The sequence below is a fragment of the Heteronotia binoei genome, chromosome 1 (assembly GCF_032191835.1).
Source record: "Heteronotia binoei isolate CCM8104 ecotype False Entrance Well chromosome 1, APGP_CSIRO_Hbin_v1, whole genome shotgun sequence".
Lineage (NCBI taxonomy): Eukaryota > Metazoa > Chordata > Lepidosauria > Squamata > Gekkonidae > Heteronotia > Heteronotia binoei.
Genome location: NC_083223.1, coordinates 247,889,800 through 247,911,678, shown reverse-complemented (window position 1 = coordinate 247,911,678; position 21,879 = coordinate 247,889,800). Strand labels below are relative to the sequence as shown.

The window sequence follows — 21,879 nt, the reverse complement described above, 5'->3', positions numbered from 1 at the left end:
CTAGTTTTTTTAGTGAGCACCCCCCCCCCCGCCAAAGTAATCCTCCCCACAAGTCTGTCTGCTGGGGACCTCTTACCTTCTAGACCAGGAATGCCATTCTCCTGTAGCCATTGGTCAAGTGAGCGCGTGGCACTCCAGTGGCTAGGACTGCGAGAGCATTCACCCACAATCAGAGCCGCCACGTGGATGCGGCAGGACTCAAACCACTGTGGAGGCAAAAGGAAAAGGGCTGAACACACTCTAGTATCCCAACTCCACTGGAGAAACGTGTTTCTTCAAATGAGGGAACCAAAGTGGTCAGCCCACTGGCAGCTACTTTGGGGACACCAGAACCCCCTTTCCCTTCCCTTTGGGATATGCATGCCCAGAATCACTGTTGCTCCAAGAGAATGCTGTTCAAGGGTTAGAGACACCATCAGATCTGGGTGGATCTGCCTTCCTTTTCAAAGGACTGCATTTTCAGGGTGGGATACTAAATGACAGAAGAAGCCAGAAGTGCTTTTTGCCAGCACTGACCACTGCTGAATAAAGTGGATCTGATCATTTACACATTGCTTGAAAGTATCCTGATGCTTAACAGATTCCTTTTTTTATTTTTCGTGTGTGTGTCTGCACCTGGAACCTCTGGTGACTGACCCCTACTCAGGGTCTGCAGGATATTCAGGGAGGTGGCTGAATAAGCCTGACTCCTCCTCACAACTGGGTATTTCAAGGACAGTCTCCCATCCAAGTACTAATCACAGTCGACCCTGCTGAGCTTTCGAGCTCTGACAAGATCAGGGTTGCCTGGGCTATCCAGGTCAGGGCAAAGCATCCTGATTAGACCACAGTAACACGCTGTAATAAAGTAACCATAATCAAGTGCCGCTGTGTTGCAACCAACTCATCATGGCAACCCCTCATGAGGTTTTCAAGGCAGGAGATGAGCAGAGGTGTTAGGCCAGTGCCTTCCTCTGCACAGTAACCCTGGTCTTCCTTGATAGTCTCCCATCCAAGTGCTGACCATACCCAACCCTGCTTAGCATCTGAGTCCGGTGAATCTCAGGCTCATCGGGGCTAGTTAGTCTGCTGTAATGTACTATACAATTGATTAATCTCCAGAAAACAGCAGAGAAAGTCTTGATGGGAACCCACAGGTGGAGCACACACCACTCACTGGCTGCCAATTTTATTTCCATTGCAAGTCCTGGTTCTAACCTTTAAAACTTTAAATGGCCTAGAACGATACTTTAAGCCCATCTCTGTGCCTATGCACCAGCCCATGACTGGAGACCAGCAGTTGGTTCCAGTGTTCCCTCTAAGCTGAGTTAGTGTGAGCTAGCTCACAGTTTGTTAGCCTCTGACTCACACATTTTTGTCTTAGCTCACACTAACTCAGCCCCAGAGCAAACTAATTTATGGCCCCAGAGCAGTAGCTCACAACTTCAATGCCAGTAGCTCACAAAGTTGAATTTTTGCTCAAGACTCCACAGCTTAGAGGGAGTGTTGGTTGGTGCCACTGTGTATGCCCATGCTAACAAAGGTGAGACTGGAGGGTATGTACAACAAAGCTTTTTCAGCTATGGTGCCCTGACTAGAATTCTCTTCCCCAAATAGCCAGCCTAATCCTCTTGTTCCTTACCGTCAGCATTCTGTTAAGACTTTTTTTTAATCTCAGAAGGCATTCAAAGGTAGGGAATTTTTAGATTACTGCCTTTATTTGCTGTTACCCTTTGAGTTTATTTGTTCTTTTATATATTTTATTAATTATTTTAGGTGGCATGTTTGTACATGTTTTAGTATTTTTTTTCAATGTTACCTATTATAGGAGATATTTTTAGCCTGCCTTTCTCTGATAAACAGACTCAAGGTGTGTTATTTTTAGTTACACAGTAGAAAAGCAGGATATAAATACCCCAAATAGGATCAATAAATGTGCTGTTCCAGAATATCTTCTTCAAGACAGCATCCTCTGTATTCTACAATATACTCTACACCCTTTGTCTAGCAGAACCTGTTGACAGACCAGGTGTATCCACAGAGTACAGCATTAACAGACCGAGAGCTTGAATGCCAGTTTAGCTGAGAGTTATTTGCCAGGTCAGAGCCATAGCTAGAAAGCCATATCACCTTTTAACCTATGCTGGAACAATCTCCCTTAACTCAGTCCTCACAGAGCCTAGAAATTGGATGCCAGTACGGAGTAATCTGAAATATTTATTCACTTCTCTGCAGTGCTGGCACCTAAAAAACAAAAGTGAGCTCTCCCTGCTGCCTCACACTCACCCGGCTGAGTCCATACTGGTCCAACTCGTCTGGAGGAATGCCATAGTTCCCAATGAGAGGGTACGTCAAAACCAGGATCTGGGATTTGTAGGAGGGATCTGTCAGTGCTTCAGGATATCCCACCATGCCCGTCTGGAAGACTGCAAGTCCAGGGGAAAGAACACAAATCAGATCACCAGCACAAGGTCATACCAGGGGACTGGGTCCATAGTAGCTTGGCAAGTGTGCCCAGGATATATGTACATACTACACCCAAGGCACAAGATATAGCATCCTGCCCCAAAACAGCAAAGCCAAGCTCAGTACGTGCTTTCTCCTATGCAGTCTCACAGCCACAGTACAGGGCTATCACCTGCCCCTGGGAAGCAGTAGCATAGTGACAGGTGTTATATTCAGCATCTGTACATCCTTCCGTTGTGCTCCAGGGTCACTAAATACAATACTACAGAACAGGGGTGGTCAAACTTGTTAATGTAAGAGCCACATAGAATAAACATCAGATGTTTGAGAGCTGCAAGATGTGAACATGGAAGGGAGAGAGGGAGGGAGGAAGGAAGGAAAATAGATGGGGAGGAATGAAAGAGAGGTGGAAAGAAAGCAACTTTAACTTTACATGCATTCTCCAAGCTGCCGGCTGGCTTGACTTGGAGAAGTGATTTAAAGAGAGAAATGCCTTCTCCAAGCCAGCCAATGGGGTGGTAGCAGGGCTTTTTTTTGTAGCAGGAACTCATTTGCATACTAAGCCATGCCTTCCTGATGTAGCCAATCCTCACCTTCCAAGAGCTTACTGTAAGCCCAGTAAGAAGAGCCCTGTAAGCTCTTGGAGGATTGGCTACCTCAGGGGTGTGTGGCCTAATATACAAAGGAGTTCCTACTACAAAGAAAGTCCTGGGTGGTAGGGGCTTTGAGAGCCACACAATGTGTGTGGAAGAGCCACATGTGGCTCATGAGCCACAGTTTAGCCACCCCTGCTACAGAACAACCCACTGCATCCTGCCTATAGTGCCAATGCAGAAGAACCCTGGCCCAGGAGGATTAGGGAACAGTGTTGTCGGGTGACCTTATCCTGATGTCAAGTATGTCTGCAGCCAGGGTCCATCACCAAAGTAGCTGCAGGATTACTTCCTACTTATTCAGCCTTTCTAAAGGAAGTCCCTGGGCATGCATTAACCCAAAGTTGGCCTGATTACCAGGTGTTACTTCTACTGGGAGGGCTGCATCTAAACAGGCAGGAAAGTATAAAACAGGAAGCAGTAGCCAGTGGGCTTGAATGGAAAAAGAGGGATGTATGTTCTGTCTTTGTTTATATTGCAGCTTATTTTCTTCTCTGTAACTGAAATATATTAGTGTCACCCAAGTGCCTTGCCTCTCTTCTTGGACCAACCAAAAGAACCCTTGCCTATAGCAAAACAATTGGTGACAAGGATGATATTTGGATGGTCTCTGTGAAGCAAGACAAACAGTAAAGGGCTGGAGAAGAGCCAGATACCTGCATGTGCTACTTTGCTGGAATGGGGCATAATGGCTCGGCTATTGAACTGGGTTGCTCCCCACGGTTGCTTAGGACTCTAAGGTGGCAGAAGGTAATGGTCTGATCCCAGTGGAATGAGGGGTGGAAACTGGGGACTAAAAGCCAAAAGGGGGGCTGAATTGGTCCTCTGACAGCTCTCAGGATGACTTGGAAATGTTGGAAAACTGCCCAAAAAAAGGGTGGGAAATTGCAGGATAAAATTGCAATGTCACAACTGCAAAGAGCACTCTTGCCGGAGGGACTGGAGGGAGCCTAGCAGCTGCAGATAAGGTAAGCAAACCTTAGCTGTTCACTAGTGTTGTAGAAACTGATGAAAGCACAGTCTCTGTGCTGACCCCGTGAACACTGGCCTTGTCAAATTCCTCCTTAAGTAGGCCCAGAGATGTAGGATGGAGACATCTGGGGGTCATCAGAAGAGGAATAATGGACTGTGGGAAAAGATAAGAATTAAGATACCTGGCAGTCATGTCCATTAGTGATGAGTAGGCCAAAGGGAGCACCAAATGCTCCCCCCCTCAGCATATCTGCATGGTTCCTGATTGTATCCAGACTGAGTTGTCGCATTGCCAGGGGGTATCTTCAGAACCACTGGGAGAGTGACTCAGTAGGTTGTGAGACCCAGAGGTCCATGGTTTCTGGATGAGTGAAAAAGAACTACAGAAGCTGGGACCTTGTCTAATGTTCGAATGATAAACCAAGTCCTTTTCTGTAATTGAAGTATATTTGTTTCCAAGTACCTTGCCTCACTGAGCTTCTTTGACTGCCCAAATCCATTAAAAGAACCCTTGTCTATGGCAAAACACTGCACCCAGAAGACAACACAGTCAAGTCCACAAAGCTTGAAAAAGACTGACCAAGAAACATGGCATGACCTGACTCTATGCTCCCAGCCATTCTCTCTCTTTCTTCCTGCTTCTATCCATCTACATAGCTTAAGGACATGTTGACCTTGATGTTACATTCCCAGTCATCTCAGGTGACACCCAATGAGAGCTGCATCAGACACTGTCAGGGTATCAGGTGCTGCTGCCATGATGCACCAAGCAAAAGAAAGGGCAAAGCAGCTATGAAAAGTGTGGCTGGCAGTTGTCCAACCTCCACAAATTCCACAGCCAGGAAGCCCCCCACCCCTGTCCTCCATTTAGGGTTATTCCTACACATGGAACAAATTACACTGATTCTTTCAACAGGCATAATGTGCTACCCTCCCAGATATGAGACTTCATGCTTTCTGATCACAAGCAAAGACTAGCTGTATCATACAGACATAATCAGATCATAAGAACATAAAAAGAGCCTTGCTGAATTTTCCATCAAATTCCCACACAGTCCTTTCCACATTACAGACCTCATGCCTGGCTTGCATAAGGACTAGGTGCGTGTTAACAACAGCCCAATATTCTCAGGCTTATAAACGGGTAGTGCATGCAGTCTTGTTAGACCAGCTTCCAAAACTAGTACTTGCATTCCAAAACTTCCCTTTATTTTCTCCAGATGTCCAAATCAGCCTCTCTGGCATTCCAATGATGCCTCCTGCCTTCATATCGTGACCATCTTCTGCCACACTTAACCTCAGAGGAGGATTAGCCTAATGCAGCATGAATTTGGGCTTTTCATGCCAGCAGAAGCCTCAAACCAGTCTATTCTGTCTGCATTCCATGCAAAATGAACCTGAACTGCTGTTTCATCTGGTCCTCACCCCAGACTTCCATAACTTCAAGGCTGAGCTGACCCTTAAGACAGCCCTGGAATATTGTAACATAAGAGCAACTGTGCAGGAACAGACCACTGGTCCTTCTAGTTTAGCAAATTGTTTTCTACACTGCCCAACCAGCTTTCCTTGAAAATGTACAAGCAGAGTACAGAGGATTCCCCATTATTTTGTCCCCAATACTGTTGCTGTATTTAACAGCAAGGTCATTTCCCAGCTATTATATGGTGCTCCTGTGTGGATAGAGGCATCGATGAATCTCTAGATCAGGGGTGTCAAACTCATTTGTTATGAGGGCCAGATCCAACATAAATGAGACCTTGCTGGGCCATGTGTGTACCTATTTAAGATTAGATAGCAGCAAGACTTTTTTGGTAGAAAAAGCCCAGCAGGAACTCATTTGCATATTAGGCCACATCCCCTGATGTCATCATTGTTTCACACAGGGATTTTTTTGTAGAAAAAGTCCAGTAGGGACTCATTTGCATATAAGGCCACACCCCCTGAAACCAAGCCAGCCAGAACTGCATTCCTGCTCAAAAAAAGCCCTGGGTAGCAGAGATATAAACTTTATAAAGGTCACAGACAAACACAATTAAAGTTTTTTTAAAAAAAAAACCCTTAAAACAAAACATGCTTAAAACAGTAGCACTTGGTCTTAAGGATGCTTTCTTTGTATTTCTCCCATGGAAGCCAGGGAACTGGGCAAAGGGAGCTCTGGCTTGGCTCAGTAGCTCTGCTGTGCAATTGAGTGAGCCTGGCAAAGCAAGCTCTGCCCCAAGGGAGGATCCTCAGCCAATGGAGAAAATAGAAATTTTGCTCTGTAGCTCCTATGCAGTTGGGCAAGCCTTGCAAAGCAAGCTGTGATGCAGAAGGAAGCAAGAGAGAGGAAGAAGGAAGCAGATGACAACCAATTGCTCAGGAGCCTGATAGGAGACCTGCAGGGGCCTGATTCAGCCCCTGGGCCACATGTTTGACACCCCTGCTCTAGATAATGTATTGTTATCTGCTCTTCGAAATATTATGGGGGCATCATAATGTGTTGCTGGAATTGTTCTGAGGCTAGAATTAGGTTTACATTCACTCAAGGTACGTGCATGGAGAGCCACCCACCTTTAGGTGTTGGCTGAAAATATTGTTTGCTCATGGTAGTAGAAAAGAGTAGAAAAGAGTAAGAGTCCAGCAGCACATTAAAGACTAACAAAATTTGTGGCAGGGTATGAGCTTTTGTGAATCACTGCTCACTCCTTCAGATACACTAATGGTAGATATTTATCCCTGTTAAGAATATCCTTATTCAAATCCTTGGAGGGAGTTAGCTGAATCAAGACCCTCACTATTAGGTTTTCAGCCTAAGGAACTAACATCCTTAGGGCTGGCTTAGTACCTTAATCTCCAAGCAGTTTTTAAATTAATCTATCTAGCTCCTGTATGTGAAGTTAAAGGATTTGTTCCAGTCTACTTGGATCTTTTGTACCCACAAGGCCCTCCTGCCTATATATTTTATAACTGCCACACTACTGGAGGGCTTGTTATGCTGTCTCCTGCAAACTATCCCAGATTATATGGTCAATATAGTAACAGGCTTGTGTGCATTGGGACAAATAGACACATTGGAACACTGTCTTTTAGAGTATATCCTATACACACATATAAGAAATAAATTGATTTATCCTTGTTTGCAAAAAGTTATTGATGTGTCCATAAACGACAAACTGAAATTCCTACTGGCTGGGGCAGATCCTAATGTAACCCTGTAAATTGCAAAATTCATTTGAAAGGAAATGATAGATAGAAATTGACTGTATGATTTTACCTCAGGGGTAAAATGTTATTGTGACTGAACAAATTTTATTCTGATTCAGCTCATGGTCTTTAGGGCATTAGAGCTGTATCATTAAAGGACATTTTTGCCCCTGGTACTGATATACCAGGAACATGGACGTCCCCCTTAGTCATGAGGTCTAATGGCCACTAATGGAGCTACTGTCCAAGAATCTGTTTAATCATCTTTTAAAGCCATCTAGACTAGCGGTTATTACTCCTTCCCCATCACCATGACAATGAATTCTATAAGGTACTGTATGAATAAGGCCTGTGGCTGCAATCCCCACCTGCTAGCAAGAAGCAGCCCAGCAAGCTTTAAGAGAGGAACAACTTTTGATGTGGCCCATCTGAGCAAGGGCTCGTTGTGTTCAAATAATTTGCCTGGCATTATCTGTGCCCTGTTGCATGCAAAGTGAAGTGTATGCAATTAGCACTTTGCTAATGCATGGAAGACTGAAGGCACAGAGTTGGCCCCCACAGGATGCATCCAGCCTCACATCTCAGCCTGCTAGATGCCCAGTCTGAAGAGCAAAACCCCGGAAGAAAAGGAGTGAATGGCCATGACTGGGGGAACAAGAGCCCCACTAGGCTATCTCTATCAATATTTTTAAAAGCATCTTTTAAAATACCTTTTAAGCAAAGAACTTTTCTGGGTGAACTTAACTGAGATGCTAAGATTGCACAAGTTGTGCTGCAGCTTGAACAAAGCGGCCACACATGCTTAGTTTGCACACCACAGATTTGCAGAAGTGTGCATGCACACGAAAGCTTATGTTCTGAATAAAACTACATTGGTCTTAAAAGGTGCAATTGACTCCTATTTTGTTCTCCTATTGCTGCCTATTTGGATCTATCTGTGTATCACGTTCATTGTGCTGGCCAGCAAACTAAACATGTAGATGCTCTGCAGGGGTGACAGCAATGAGACACTGAGCCCACAAAAGTCAAGAGTCACCTTCTGGTTCAGACTGATTGTCTCTCTAGCCCTGTTTCCAACAGTGGCTAGTCAGATGCCCCAGGGAAGCACACAAGCAGATGGGATTACCTGCTGACTGCTCCTCAGCAGCTGACAATCAATGGAATGCTGCCTCTGAATTGGCTACCTTAGACAAGGACAAGCCTACCCTCCATAAATCTGTCCAAACCCCACCCCCTTCAAATCTATCTAAGCCAGCAGCCATTGCTGCACCTTGTGGCACTGAGTTCCATGAGTCAGCTACTCATTACAAGAGAAAGCTCTCTGCCTCGCACCACCATCATGCTTAAACTGAGCATTGTAACAGTGGAAGTGGAATGATGGAGTGAGGGGCAAGTTAAGAATAGGAGGAGGTGACTAATCCCTGACAAGCAAGTAAAATGACTGAGCATTTAGGTGCTACTGTACCACCCAAGTAGGATTGCCAACTTCCAGGTGGTGGCTGGAGATCTGAGATTACACATGATTTCCAGGCAACAGATCAGTTCACCTGGAGAAGGTGGACTCTTTGCCATTGAACTCCCTCTCCAAACCTCGCCCTCCACAGGCTCCACTTCAAAACCAGGTATTTTCCAACCGGGAGCTAGCAACCCTAAACCCAAGGGCTGGAAAGAATGTCAGAAGGGTGCTGTGCTCCCTGAAGAGACTGTTTCTCTGCCACAGACGCCTTCTAAGTCGGTCTCAGAGATACAGCGGCTAACTCTGTCATCCTGCCGCCCCAGGAAGACCAGCGGCAGAGCCAAAACGTCACTGGGCTCCAGACAGATCCTGGAGCTCTAGACCCGCTCTTCCGACAGAGCAGTCCAGAAGCCTTAAGCACGCTGCACCTGCTCAGAGGCACTCTTTACTAGCTGCATTTTGCACACGCTCCTGAACTTTGCAAGCACCCAAGCAGGTCGAGAACCACACCGGGCAGCCACGGAACGCGTCTGGAAGTTGAACATCCCTTGGTCCCACAAAGCATGCGAGCTTCACCATTCTCCGCCTCCGTAGGCACGCTTCTCGAAGGGGCGGGCCTCCACGTGGGGGGGAGGGTGAGCCTGCTGCTGTCCCCCCCCCACCCTCCCCCCTCCCCCCTGTGCCTCTGCTAGCGACGGGACTCACCCACTTCCCCGGCAGCGGCGGCCCCCACGGCCCCGAAGAAGCGACCGCGCAGCACCGTCCCGTCTTCCAGCACCAGGCTGCCCATGGCCGCGCCGCGTCGCCCAGCTACTGCACGTGGGAAGGGGGGAGGGCGGCGGGCCGTTCCGGGGACAAGCGGGGAGCTGCGAGCGGCGTGGACCAAGCGCGAAAGGAGGCGGAGACGGCGGCGTGGCCGGCCTGAAAGCTACGAGGAGGGGAGGAGCTGAGCCGCGCCGGGAAAAGCTGGGAGGAAATGACCCGCCGAGGGGTGGGGCGGCTGGCCTAGGCGAGGCGGAGCTCGTGTGCTGCGGGCGGGCGGGGATGGGCTACCTCCTTGGCGCGTTCGCCGCCTACCTCTTCTGTCCGTCTCCCCCCCGCCCCATTTACCGTAGGAGGATACCAGTGACGGCCTCTTTTGCGCGGAGATCGCAGGAGCGATGCGCTTGGATTGGAACGCTCCGGCATACGCAGATGCCAGATAATAGTGCTTTATTTTGAAGAGGACAAGGCTCCTCTGAACAGGTAATAGTGCGTTGTTTGAAGAGGGGAAGGCTCCTCTGAGCACGTGCACGGGATTCACCCCCTTCTCCGGCAGCGGCGGCCCCGAAGAAGCGAAACGTCGGCTGAGGGTGGGTGACATGGTAGAGGTTTACAAGATTATGCATGGGATGGAGAAGGTAGAGAAACTACGAGGGCACTCAATGAAATTGCTGAGCAGTCGGGTTAGAATGGGTAAAAGGAAGTACTTCTTCAACCAAAGGGTGATTAACACGTGGAATTCTCTGCCACAGGAGGTGGCGGTGGCTGCAAGCATAGCCAGCTTCAAGAGGGGATTGGATAAACATATGGAGCAGAGGTCCATCAGTGGCTATTAGCCACATCGTATTGTTGGAGCTCTCTGTCTGAGGTAGAGGCACAGTGATGCTCTGTATTTTTTGGTGCTTGTGGGGGGGGCACAGTGGGAGGGCTTCTAGTGTCCTGGCCCTACTGGTGGACCTCCTGATGGCACCTGGGGGTTTTGGCCATTGTGTGATGCCGTGTTGGACTGGATGGGCCATTGGCCTGATCCAACCTGCCTTCTCTTACGAGCAGAGTATTTCCACCCCCAGCAGAGGAATTGTACTAAGCATATGTAGACCAGGAGTTAAAATACAGTTCTCTGGCATGCTTGCTGGATCTCGGGCACACACACCCATCCTGGCCTTCCAGAATCAAGTAGTAAAGCTTGCATTGAACCGGACCACTGAATGATAGGGCAGGGGAAGGGGACCTTGTGCAGGAAGCAAAACATATCACAGAGAATTCAGACCAGACTGATGTGATACTGAACCGTAGGGAAAACTTGGCTGCCTACTATTCCAGGTAACCACAGTTTTCTTTAAAATAGGTCCTCAGAATTAAAACATCAACACCCCAACCCTTCCCAGGGCAGAGAGTGCTAACATGTGAATAATACATGCAGAGATGTGCACCCCAACTTGCAGGTTTAAACAGGCCTCAGATTCAGCAGTAGCTCACAGGAGCACAGCTCCTGAACCTTTCTGAGAGTTCCACCTCCTCCTTCCCACCTTATCCATTGAATAGTAGGTGCAGCTGCATAACAATCCCTGGGTGAGCTCCACCACCTATTTTTCTACAAAACAACCCCTGGGTTTAAGTAACATACCAGGTGTGGAGGAATGCCCCAACTTTGGCCTGCCAGCTTGACATAACCTTTAAACCAGACTTCCACCCAAGATGCTTTTTTATATGGTGAGAGTGAGGAGAGGGTCAGTCATGCAATCTGAAATAGTATAGTGCAGCAAAAACAGTTCCCCTTTTTTAAAAAATGCACACTTCCAGTTTTTACCCATACATGGGTTTTCAAGGCATATAAAGCTACCAAGAAGCCATGTGTAATTATGTTGATTGTATAAATGGGCTCTATACCCCACACCCACAAATTGCAAGAAGAGAACTCAGGAACTCTCTCCATGCTGCAGGACCAATTCCTAGAAATAATGCAGGTGGCTGTTAGAGGGACTATGTTGGGAGTTGCAAGTGGGATAGCCACCTCTGAAATGACCAAGCATTTTTTGTTCTAAACTCAACCTATGTACTGAGTCTGTACCCAGCACAAAACACTGATAGTCCAATCCTATGTATATTTACACAAACATAAGTCCCATTGTGTTCACTAAGACACTTGAGTCAGTGGACATAACAGGCAGGATTACAGCTTAGATGGGAGAGGGGCCTGCAGGCCTTTGTCCTTTAGTTCTAGTCTGCATTTCTCACTGAGACTCAAGACCTGTTACAAAATTTAAAGCCAAGCAATAGGAACAGTATGAGACATAAGCAAAAACTGGATTACAGAAATCAGGAAACAGTGCAGTAAAAACAAGGCAGCATGGATGATAAACAGTACCATAAACTACAGCCCTTGTCCCCTTGTGTGTAAGTGTCAATCTGAAGAATTCCCTATTACACATTCTGTGGGAGTGTTGCTAGGAGTGTTGAAGGCTTCCTGGCCTCAGACAGGCCTTTCCTCAAGGTGGAAACCACAACAGAAAATTCACAGGTGCAGACATCTGTTTCTCTCACCCATTTGCAAGGTAGCACTTTCTGTTTACCACACCATGTCTTGTGATTTCTGCAGTTTAATGTGGCAGCATGAAAAAACCGACAAAGATGTTGCATATACTCAAAACTATACCACAAAACTATATATTGTATGCTAATAAATTGTATTGTGTATAACAAAGTAGTCTCTAATGATTAAACAAGCAGTATAAAAACCTCAAATGCACTTTGTATGAAAACGTACAGTCCACAAAACTCTACAGACTGTGTAACAAACTTTCTGAGCCACTAATGGCATTGTAATCAGTACACAGAGGCTGATTCTGCACTCACCTTTCTCCGGGGCAGGCTTCTGTTTCTGGGCGGAGCAAACTGGCAATTTTGCACCAGTTGCTCCACCCCCGCATTTTGCACAGGGCAAACCTGCGATTTGCCCCACTGCAGTGTAAACCTGAAAAAACAGGTTTACATCGCAGCGGGGCAAATCCTGGGTTTGCCCCGTGCAAAATGCCAGTGCGGAGCAACTGGTGCAAAATCGCCAGTTTGCTCCACCCAGAAATGGAAGCCTGTCCCAGAGAAAGGTGAGTGCGGAATCAGCCCGAGTCTCCCATAATTAGGAAAATTCCATAACCTGTATAACATTCTAAGCTACTATATGCATAGGGAAAAGTCTGTCGGAGCGGGAGTAGCAGAGTGAGGGAGATGACTTGCCCGACACAGGGCTTCAGGAAAGAAAATCAGGCAGACGCGTGCAACTAGTGCCAAAAGGTGTATTAACATATATACACGACAAGTGCTCTCTTGTGCAGTCTATACAATATCACCTCCACGGACAAAGTGCTTCGCCTAACCACCATCTCACAGGGAGAGACCTGTGTGATGCACACACAGATCATATATAGTCCAAGCAGCCAATCCTGGCCGTGCTGACTCAGCAGATTGCATCACTTGGCTTCTGCCGGCTCAAGCCGGTCTGCTGATCAGGTCACTGTGACCTAGCCTGGCAGCTAGATCACCAGCTGTCATACTGTAGCTGTCAGACTGGGTTTATGTAGATTCTTGCTCCAACACACCTCCTAATCTATTTAAACCCAGTATACCCAAACACTTTACACAGTTTTCATGTTCACTTGCAGTTAAACATTTCGTGAATATATCAGCGGCATTCTCATCCGATGTACACTTTATTATTTTTATGAGGTTTTTAGCCGCTGCTTCCTTCACATTTTGGTACCTGATAAGTATATGCTTGCTTTTCCCTCGAGCAGCTTGGTTCTCCGTCAGTTCTTTGGCTGCTGAGTTGTCAGTATATACTGAAACTGGCAAATTTACAGGTATGCTAAAGTCCCTCATCAGTTGTACTGCCCACTCTAGGTTAAGTACACATTCGTTTATGGCACCGTACTCTGCCTCACACGTGCTACATGCCACCAGGGTCTGCTTGGTGGCTTTCCATACTACTAGGGCATCTCCCAGAAATATTCCAATTCCTGTGGTTGATTTTGCCTTGGGCCGGTCCCCCCAGCTTGCGTCAGCATAGGCGCGTAGTTCAGGTTTTTCTCCTACTCTGAGGGATAGCTTACGTTCTATTGTGCCGCTGAGGTAACGTAGTACTCTTTTAGCCGCCACCCAATCTTTGTGGTGGGGTTCAGCATTTTTCTGGCACAATATATGTACCGCATAGCTGATATCTGGCCTGGTCCAGCACGCTAGGTGCAATAAGGACCCGATCAGGGACTGGTATAATGGTACATTCTTGAATATCTCACCTTCAGGTTCCTTGCTATAACCTGTGGTCATGGGTGTTTGCACACTGCTAGCTTCGTTCATACCATACTGAGCTAGCAGCGCTCTCACTTTGTTGCTCTGGGACAGTTCAAAACAACCATCGGCCCTCCTCGCTATTTCCACCCCTAGGTAGTAGCTCACTGGCCCCAGGTGCTTGATAGTGAACAGCTTACTGGCTGTTTCTTGAAACCATGCTAATTGTTGGTTGGAGTCCACTAAGACAATCAGATCGTCCACAAAGATGAGGACTATCATTCTGGACTCTCCCACCACCCTGCTAAACATGCAAGGGTCTGCCAGATGCTGGTTGAATCCTACTTTCATTAATGCTGACTTCAAACACTTGTACCATGCGTGTCCGGCTTGTTTCAAACCATACAAGGCTTTGTTCAGTTTTAACACACCACTCCCACCATCAAAACCGGGGATTTGTTCCATAAACAGCTCCTGGTCTAAGGGGGAGTTCAAATAGGCTGTCTCGAAGTCAAAGTGATGGGCTTGTTGCCCCGTACTTCCAGCCTTACACAATGCTGCCCTGAGGGTTTCAGCTTTTAAAGTGGGGGCAAACACTTGCTGATAATCCAATCCCTTCCTTTGGCTGAACCCTCTGGCCACTAACCTGGCCTTTCGTTGCACGGCTCCATTTGCGTCTTTCTTTAACCGGTAGGTCCACCTACAGGAGATAATGTTCCGGTTGCCCGGCCTTAGCACCTCAGTAAATACTCTGTTTTTCAGCAAGGAATCATATTCCTTCTGCATTGCGGCAAACCATGCTAGCCTTTCTTTACTATCTAGCTTCAGCACCTCCTCGTATGTTTCAGGTTCAGGGGTGCTGACTTGGTTTGCACTTGGGAACCCGTATCTAGCAGGAGGGATGCCTTTTGTGGCTCTAGCCGACACCCGTGGCCCTGTGCCAGGATTCGGCTCACCTTCTCCAGCCCCACTGGGTGCCACCTCCTGGGCTGGGCTTCTGGGCTGCGCTCCAACATTCTTATCAGTACTTGGCAGCATTCCCAGGTCTCTTTCCGTAGAGTGCAATCTTGCCCAGCTGGACTCACTAAATCCAGCGGACCTACTAAAGGTTAGCTTCGCCCGCTTATCACAAAAGCGATATGATTTGGTTTCTGGCTGGTAGCCCAGAAAGGTTAGGCTCACTGCCCGGTCACCTCCTTTCCTTCTATGTTTCAGAGGAATATTCACCCAGGCTTGGGTTCCAAATACCCTCAGAAAGCTCAAATCTGGGCAGTGGTTATATAGCCGCTTATAAGGCAAATCATTTACAGGCTTACACCAAACCCTATTATGTACGTATGCCGAGCAATGCATCGCTTCCGCCCAATAACGAATTGGCAGCTTTGCATCCTCGAGCATGCTGTGCATTAATGTTTGTAACACGGCGCCTGTTCGCTCGGATAGCCCATGTTCTTGGGGCGTTGCTGGGTTCGTCAGACGGTGGGCAATGCCCTTGTTCTCCAGCCAACGTTTCATCTGGTTAGATAAGAATTCCCCCCCTCTGTCGGTTTGTACAGCTAGGAGATTAACCCCTAATTGTCTCTCCACTGCTTTGACCCACTTGGTGAATGTCTTATACACCTCAGACTTATGCACCATGGTGAAAACCCACGCGTACCTCGTGTGGTCGTCGGTGGCCACCAAGCAGTATCTCCTCCCCGACAGACTCTTTGGCAATGGGCCAATAACGTCTAAATGGACTAGTTCCAGGGCTCGTGTGCTTTCCCTTGAGCTTTCTTTAGCAACAGCACACGCCTTGCTTTTGGTCTTCTTGCAGACCTGGCAATCCAAGTAACATTTGCAAGGATTTACTTTCAAACTAGGCACAAGCTCCAGGGTTTTCTTTAACGCCCTAAATCCGCAGTGCCCAAGTCTCCTATGGAGCAAATGTATACAATTATTGTGCACAGGCTCATTCGACACCTGAGCCACCTGGGCACAATCACTCTGGACCACATACAGTTTACCTTCCCTCTTTCCTGTCACAAGCAACTTTCCCCCACCTCCCAGGATTTTGCAGCAGGTTTTCTCAAATCTCACCTGGTATCCCTGGTCAAACAGTGTGCTAACACTCAACAGGTTAGACTGCAGTGAGGGTACATACAACACATTTTGCAACATACATTTCAGTGCAGGAAATTCCACATTGCCTGAGCAAACAGAATTGGCAGTGGTCCCATCAGCCAATCTCACATACTTATGCTCAGGACTGTCAATGTTTTTCAACAACTCCTTCTCGCAGCAGAGATGGCTCGTTGCCCCGGAGTCTAAAATCCAAGCAGACCCTGTGCTCTCTACTGCAGACGTGACCAGCCGGGTTGCTTCCTCACACGGGCTGGCGGTCCTCCGCTCTCGCCGCACACGCCCCCGCCTCTTCTCCCTCTCAGGGCAAGCTCGGAGCAGGTGCTGCGACGACCCGCATCCATAGCAGCGACGGACTGCAAACGCAGTCGGCTCCACTTCCTCCACCTTCGGACGCCTGCCAGCAGCAAAAGCTGGCTCATTCTTGGCTGTCTTCCCGGACACACCGATAACAGCACGCTGCCCGGCCGACACCCCCGGACAGCTCACGGCCGCAATTCTCTCTTGGAAGTCAAGCAGGTGGGCACAGACGTATTCCATGGTCAGGGTCGCTACGTCCACCGTCTCCAGAGAAGTTATCAGGGGAGTGTACTCAGGTGGCAACGACGACAGCAAAATGTACACTCTGTCGTCTGGAGCTACAGTCTTGCCTCTTGCCTCCAGCTCAACGAAACAGTCCGTTAGCCGTTTGATGTGATCTTTCACACACCCTCCAGCCGGCATAACGGTGCGGAACATCCTCCTTGTCAAGGCCATGAGGGAACCAGCAGTGGTGCTAACATGCACCGCACTCAACGCGTCCCAGGCAGCCTTGGGAGTGTCCTTCCCTCGCACATAAACCAGCTGGTCATCTCCTATAGATAGCACTATGTTGGCCAGTGCCTTATCCGATAACACAGTCTCGGCAGAAGATAAGTCAGCAGGGGGGTTACTCACGAACAGCCATTGCCCTTCACGCTTGAGGTAGTGTTGCATTCTCAGGCTCCACACCGCGTAGTTGGCTGAGGTGAGCTTCTCAACGGCTACTCCAAGCTGTTGCTGAGCCATCGTGCCGACTCCTCCTCACAGCTGGCTGCCGACGTCCCTCTGGCTCTCAAACAGAGAACGGTGGTGCTTCTGTGTCCTTCACCGGCGTTCCTCGCCTCCGGCTCTTTCCAAACTCACAGTCAGCTCAACTCTCAACTCTCTCCTCCGCGCAGCGGAACCGCCCTGGGCCCATAACCCTGTCGGAGCGGGAGTAGCAGAGTGAGGGAGATGACTTGCCCGACACAGGGCTTCAGGAAAGAAAATCAGGCAGACGCGTGCAACTAGTGCCAAAAGGTGTATTAACATATATACACGACAAGTGCTCTCTTGTGCAGTCTATACAATATCACCTCCACGGACAAAGTGCTTCGCCTAACCACCATCTCACAGGGAGAGACCTGTGTGATGCACACACAGATCATATATAGTCCAAGCAGCCAATCCTGGCCGTGCTGACTCAGCAGATTGCATCACTTGGCTTCTGCCGGCTCAAGCCGGTCTGCTGATCAGGTCACTGTGACCTAGCCTGGCAGCTAGATCACCAGCTGTCATACTGTAGCTGTCAGACTGGGTTTATGTAGATTCTTGCTCCAACAAAGTCCACAGGGTGCCTCAATATTTATAAAATTCCGGATGAGATCCCACGGTGAAAGCTTCTCATTTTGTGGTAGCACTTTATCAATGGCAAAATCCGTGCATATAACAGAATTGTCACACTACATCCGGATTATATTGTCAACCGGGTAGTCAAAGGATTTAAAATTCAAGAGCAGACTAATTTTTATTTCTGGAGGACAAAAATTACAAACTATACTTTTAACTGACTGCAAAGCCTTCCAATGTACAGCACAAGTCCAAATGTAGTGTTATACACAATACAATTTATTAACATATAACAGATAGTGTCGTGGTATAGTTTTGAGTATATGCAGCATCTTTGTCAGTTGTTGCATGCTTTCCAGATGTGAGCCTTATGTTTTGTTTAATGGGATGGGCCAGTTTAGCCAGCCATACAAGACATGAATCATTGCTGGAGATTCTGCTGAAGTGCCTATAGATGCCTCACCCTCATGTATTTGGGCCACAACAGAAATATCAGCTGTGAAACCTGCCTGGAAGCCATGTCATCCCCTTGCTCCTTTTCAAAGGGGCAGAAGGTTAGTTTGTGACTGTCAAGAGAAAAGCCATCTTAGAGGAATTGTCCAGCTAAGTTCTCAGATTCTCTGCATGTGTTAGCCACCTCTCCCCTGCACTCTGGTGGTTACTTGTCAAGGCCATCTACTCAGGCTTGTTAATTAGCTCACAACATTCAGCTGTGAATATGTGAGGGAAGGGGGAACTCATGGATACTGCCCAGAGATTGGTTCAGGAGGTTATGGTCAGCATGTTTCTATTAGTATGATTAAAGAAAATAATCCTTATTCTGATTTTACCATTTTCTTCGTACACTTTCTTACTGCTACAAAGAAATTGTGGAATTCTTTGCTTTAGAACCAGCTACACTGTATTTTTGTTGTTGTTCAGTTGCAGTCGAGTCCAACCCTTTGCGACCCCATGGACAAAGTCACACCAGGCCCTCCTGTCTTCCACCATCCTCCAAAGTCTGTTCAAATTTGTGTTTGTTACATTAGTAACGCTGTCCTCTTCTTCTTTTGCCTTTTGTTTTTCCCAGCATCAGGATCTTCTCCAGTGTATTAGGACTCCAATAAGTGTAGTTAGTCTGTTTTGTTACTTGTATGCATTGCACTGCCACAGAACAATATGCCTTGTTTTTAGGGTTGCCAATCCCCAGGTGCAGGCAGGGGATTCCTCAGTTTGGAGGCCTTCCCCCCACTTCTGAATTATCAGAAAGTGGGTGGGGGGGGAGGGAAATGTCTTCTGGGCACTTCATTATATCCTATGGAGACAGATTCCCATAGGGTATAATGAAGAATTGATCCATGGGTATATGGGGCTGGGGGAGACTGTTTTTTGAGGTAGAGGCACCAAATTTTTAGCATAGCATCCAGTGCCTCTCATTAAAACACCCCCCAAGTCTCAAAAAGATTGGACCTGGAGTCCAATTCTGTGAGCTCCAAAAGAAGGTGCCCCTAGCCTTCATTATTTCCACATGGAGGAAAGGCATTTAAAATGTGTGTAGTCCCTTTAAATGTGAAGGCCAAACATTCTAAGTTACTAGATGCATAGGGAAAAGTCCACAGGGTGCCTCAATATTTATAAAATTCCGGATGAGGTCCCATGGTGAAAGCTTCTCATCTTGTGGTAGTACTTTATCAATGGCAAAAGACATGCATATAACAGAATTGTCACACTACATCCGGATTATATTGTCAACCGGGTAGTCAAAGGATTTAGAATCCAAGAGCATGCTTTCCAGATGTGAGCTTTATGTTGTTTTGTTTAAGGGGCGGGCCAGTTTAGCCAGCCATACAAGACATGAATCATTGCTGGAGATTCTGCTGAAGTGCCACTAGATGCCCTTGCTCCTGGCTCCATCCTCAAAGTCCCCAGATATTTCTTGAATTGGACCTGGCAACCCTACTTATTTTTATAACTTTTATTTAATTTCTTTAATGAAGACTTCTTTTGCTTTATGGTTTGTGTTACCCTGGTAGTTACTGAGACCACACCCAGGTAAAGCTTGGCTACCTTACTGCACCAAGGCAGGGTCAGCCCTGACAATGACTATGTGAGAAAGAAAGCATTCTACACATGCTCAGAGGCACTGTGTTCTTACTTCATTAGGTTCCAGCTCATTTCCAACCCTGCTGAATGTAACCCAAGTTATGGAGGCAGGCCACAGCACTAAACCAAAACTCAAAGCATCACAAGAATCTTAGACTTTGCCTCCTGCTTTTAAATAAAATGCATAGTTTCAGACAATGAACAGGATTCATTCTCTCCTTGACAGCAGTTTATTCTTCATGTTACAGAGACCTTCGGACCAGTCAAACAAAGCCAAGGATTTGAAGCATTCAGTTCACAGAACCAAAACAAAAAGCAAAGGCTAATTGGGAAAACCCCAGATTAGTTAACTGTACAACAGTAAAATTAAATTCTGAGCTAATATGATTAATTATAGCAACACTAATTATGCCCAAATATACCAGGGATATGAAACACAACGGCTCTTCTTGGAACTTCAATGCTGGCCCAAATAGCAGCAAACTTGATTTAATTTTAAACAAAACCATACAGCAAATAGAAAAGACAAGAGGTACATTGGAATATATGAGCCAGAACGGTGTAGGGGTTACAGTGTTGGACTAGGATTTGGGTAAACTCAGGTTCAGATCCCCACTCTGCCACAGAAGATCACTGGGGGACCTTGGGCCAGTCATATGCTCTCAGCCTAACCTACCTCACAAGCTTGTTGTGAGGATAAAACAGAGATCCATGTAAGCTGCTTTGGAACCCCGTGAGGGGAAAGGCAGGATATAAATAGGTAAGTATTCAGTGTATATTCCTTATACAAATTTAGAGCATGGATCCAGCTAGGTAAGCACTGTACACTGAGCAAGACAAGCCCAGCACCTGATACCCAACTATCTCTTGACTGGAAAGGCTAGGAATTGATCCTAAATCCTGATACATGCCAATCATGTACTTTCTTATTGCACACAAGGCAAACTCCCTAATACATAAACAGGTCTACACTATGATTTGCTATATGTGGCAGAAGCCCCATGCCAGAGCTTTTAAGCTGGTGCCCTCCTCCCATTCCTGTGAAATTATTGCATATTTTTAATTACTTTCTCTCTCTCCACCATTGGAGCAAACCAAGGGAGAAGAGTTTTTAGTTTTAGTTTTTAGTTTATTTATGATTTATATCCCGCCCTTCCCACAAGTGGCTCAGGGCGGCTGCCAAGCATTCAGGGAACAGTCTGTGCCCCGCAGTTTCCCATAATAATGAGAAGAATGCTGGGGCATATCCTCTGAAATCATTAATTTCAGCCCCTAGTGCTGGCCATGAGCAGTTGCTTTACTATGGTAGGCCCTTTATTAGGCAACCATCTGCCCCAGCAGAGCTGCAGTGGACTCTTCCCCTGCCCCCATTTAAACCAGTTAGTTTAAGAAGCCAGACATCAATGGCCTCTCTCTGCCTGTCTTGCACACAAGACCCACTAGGTGGTGCTGCATTTCCTGGAAAGCTGATTGTGAGGTGATGGGAGTGTGATGCAAAATTGGGTTGCAGCAAAGCATCATGGGAGGATAAGCCTGCCCAATGGAACTGCAGTACACAAACCAGCAGGAACTGAGGAAGGGAATGTTGCCAGGAGAAAGCAGCTGCTGACCCAGCTGCTTGAGGAGGCACCCACCGTCCCAGCCCAGATGCTGTGATGCCCATAATGACCCTTTGCCAGAATAAACTGCAATATCAACTGGATGTTCTTTTGACATTCACTTTACATAGCTTTTTTTTTCCCTTGCTGGAAACAGCCATAATCAAGCTTTTACACCTTCTGGAGAAAACAGCATTTTCTCTCCAGCAGAGTGGAGTTGAGCCCCGAGTCAGATACTTCTTTTGCATGTGCTTCTCTCATCTGCCCCAAACTGTTCTCTTAGGGTAAGTGAGAGGGGACTTGTGCACAAATATCAGTGAAACTCATTCAGTCTCAATGCTTGCTTTTAAGTCCGGCTAACATCTTTTATTTATTTAAAGTATTAGCTGCCTTTCTTCTTATGGAGCTCAAGGTGGTTTACAATATTAATAAAACACATATCAAGCATTAACCAAACCTTTTTGCAAATCAAGTACATTTTAAAAAGCATGCAGGCATGAAATAGCCAACAGTCCTATTTGCCTGCTGTTCTCTGGGGGTGAAGTCTTGCTCCCCTATTCCTACGATCTCTCCCTTACTGATCTCCTCTGCTGCTAACATCCACACACTATACAAAGTCAAATCAAAACCAGTAACTGGCTGCATTCTAACAAGGAAGAAATTGGGAAGTCATTTCAAAAATACAAAACATCTG

The 21,879-nt window shown here is 47.0% G+C and overlaps 1 protein-coding gene across 1 annotated transcript in view; it reads right to left on the bottom strand.

The window, feature by feature from the left end:
* CAD (carbamoyl-phosphate synthetase 2, aspartate transcarbamylase, and dihydroorotase) overlaps positions 1–9,644 on the bottom strand; it is a 60,157-nt gene extending 50,513 nt beyond the window's left edge. Inside the window, exons 1-3 of the mRNA XM_060251181.1 lie at positions 9,415–9,644; positions 2,266–2,405; positions 77–206 (exon numbers count right to left, since the gene is read on the bottom strand). Coding sequence (XP_060107164.1) covers positions 77–206; positions 2,266–2,405; positions 9,415–9,499 — 355 coding nt within the window. The 5' untranslated portion in view covers positions 9,500–9,644. The remainder of the gene's footprint in view (positions 1–76; positions 207–2,265; positions 2,406–9,414) is intronic.
* Between the last annotated feature and the right edge of the window lie 12,235 nt (positions 9,645–21,879).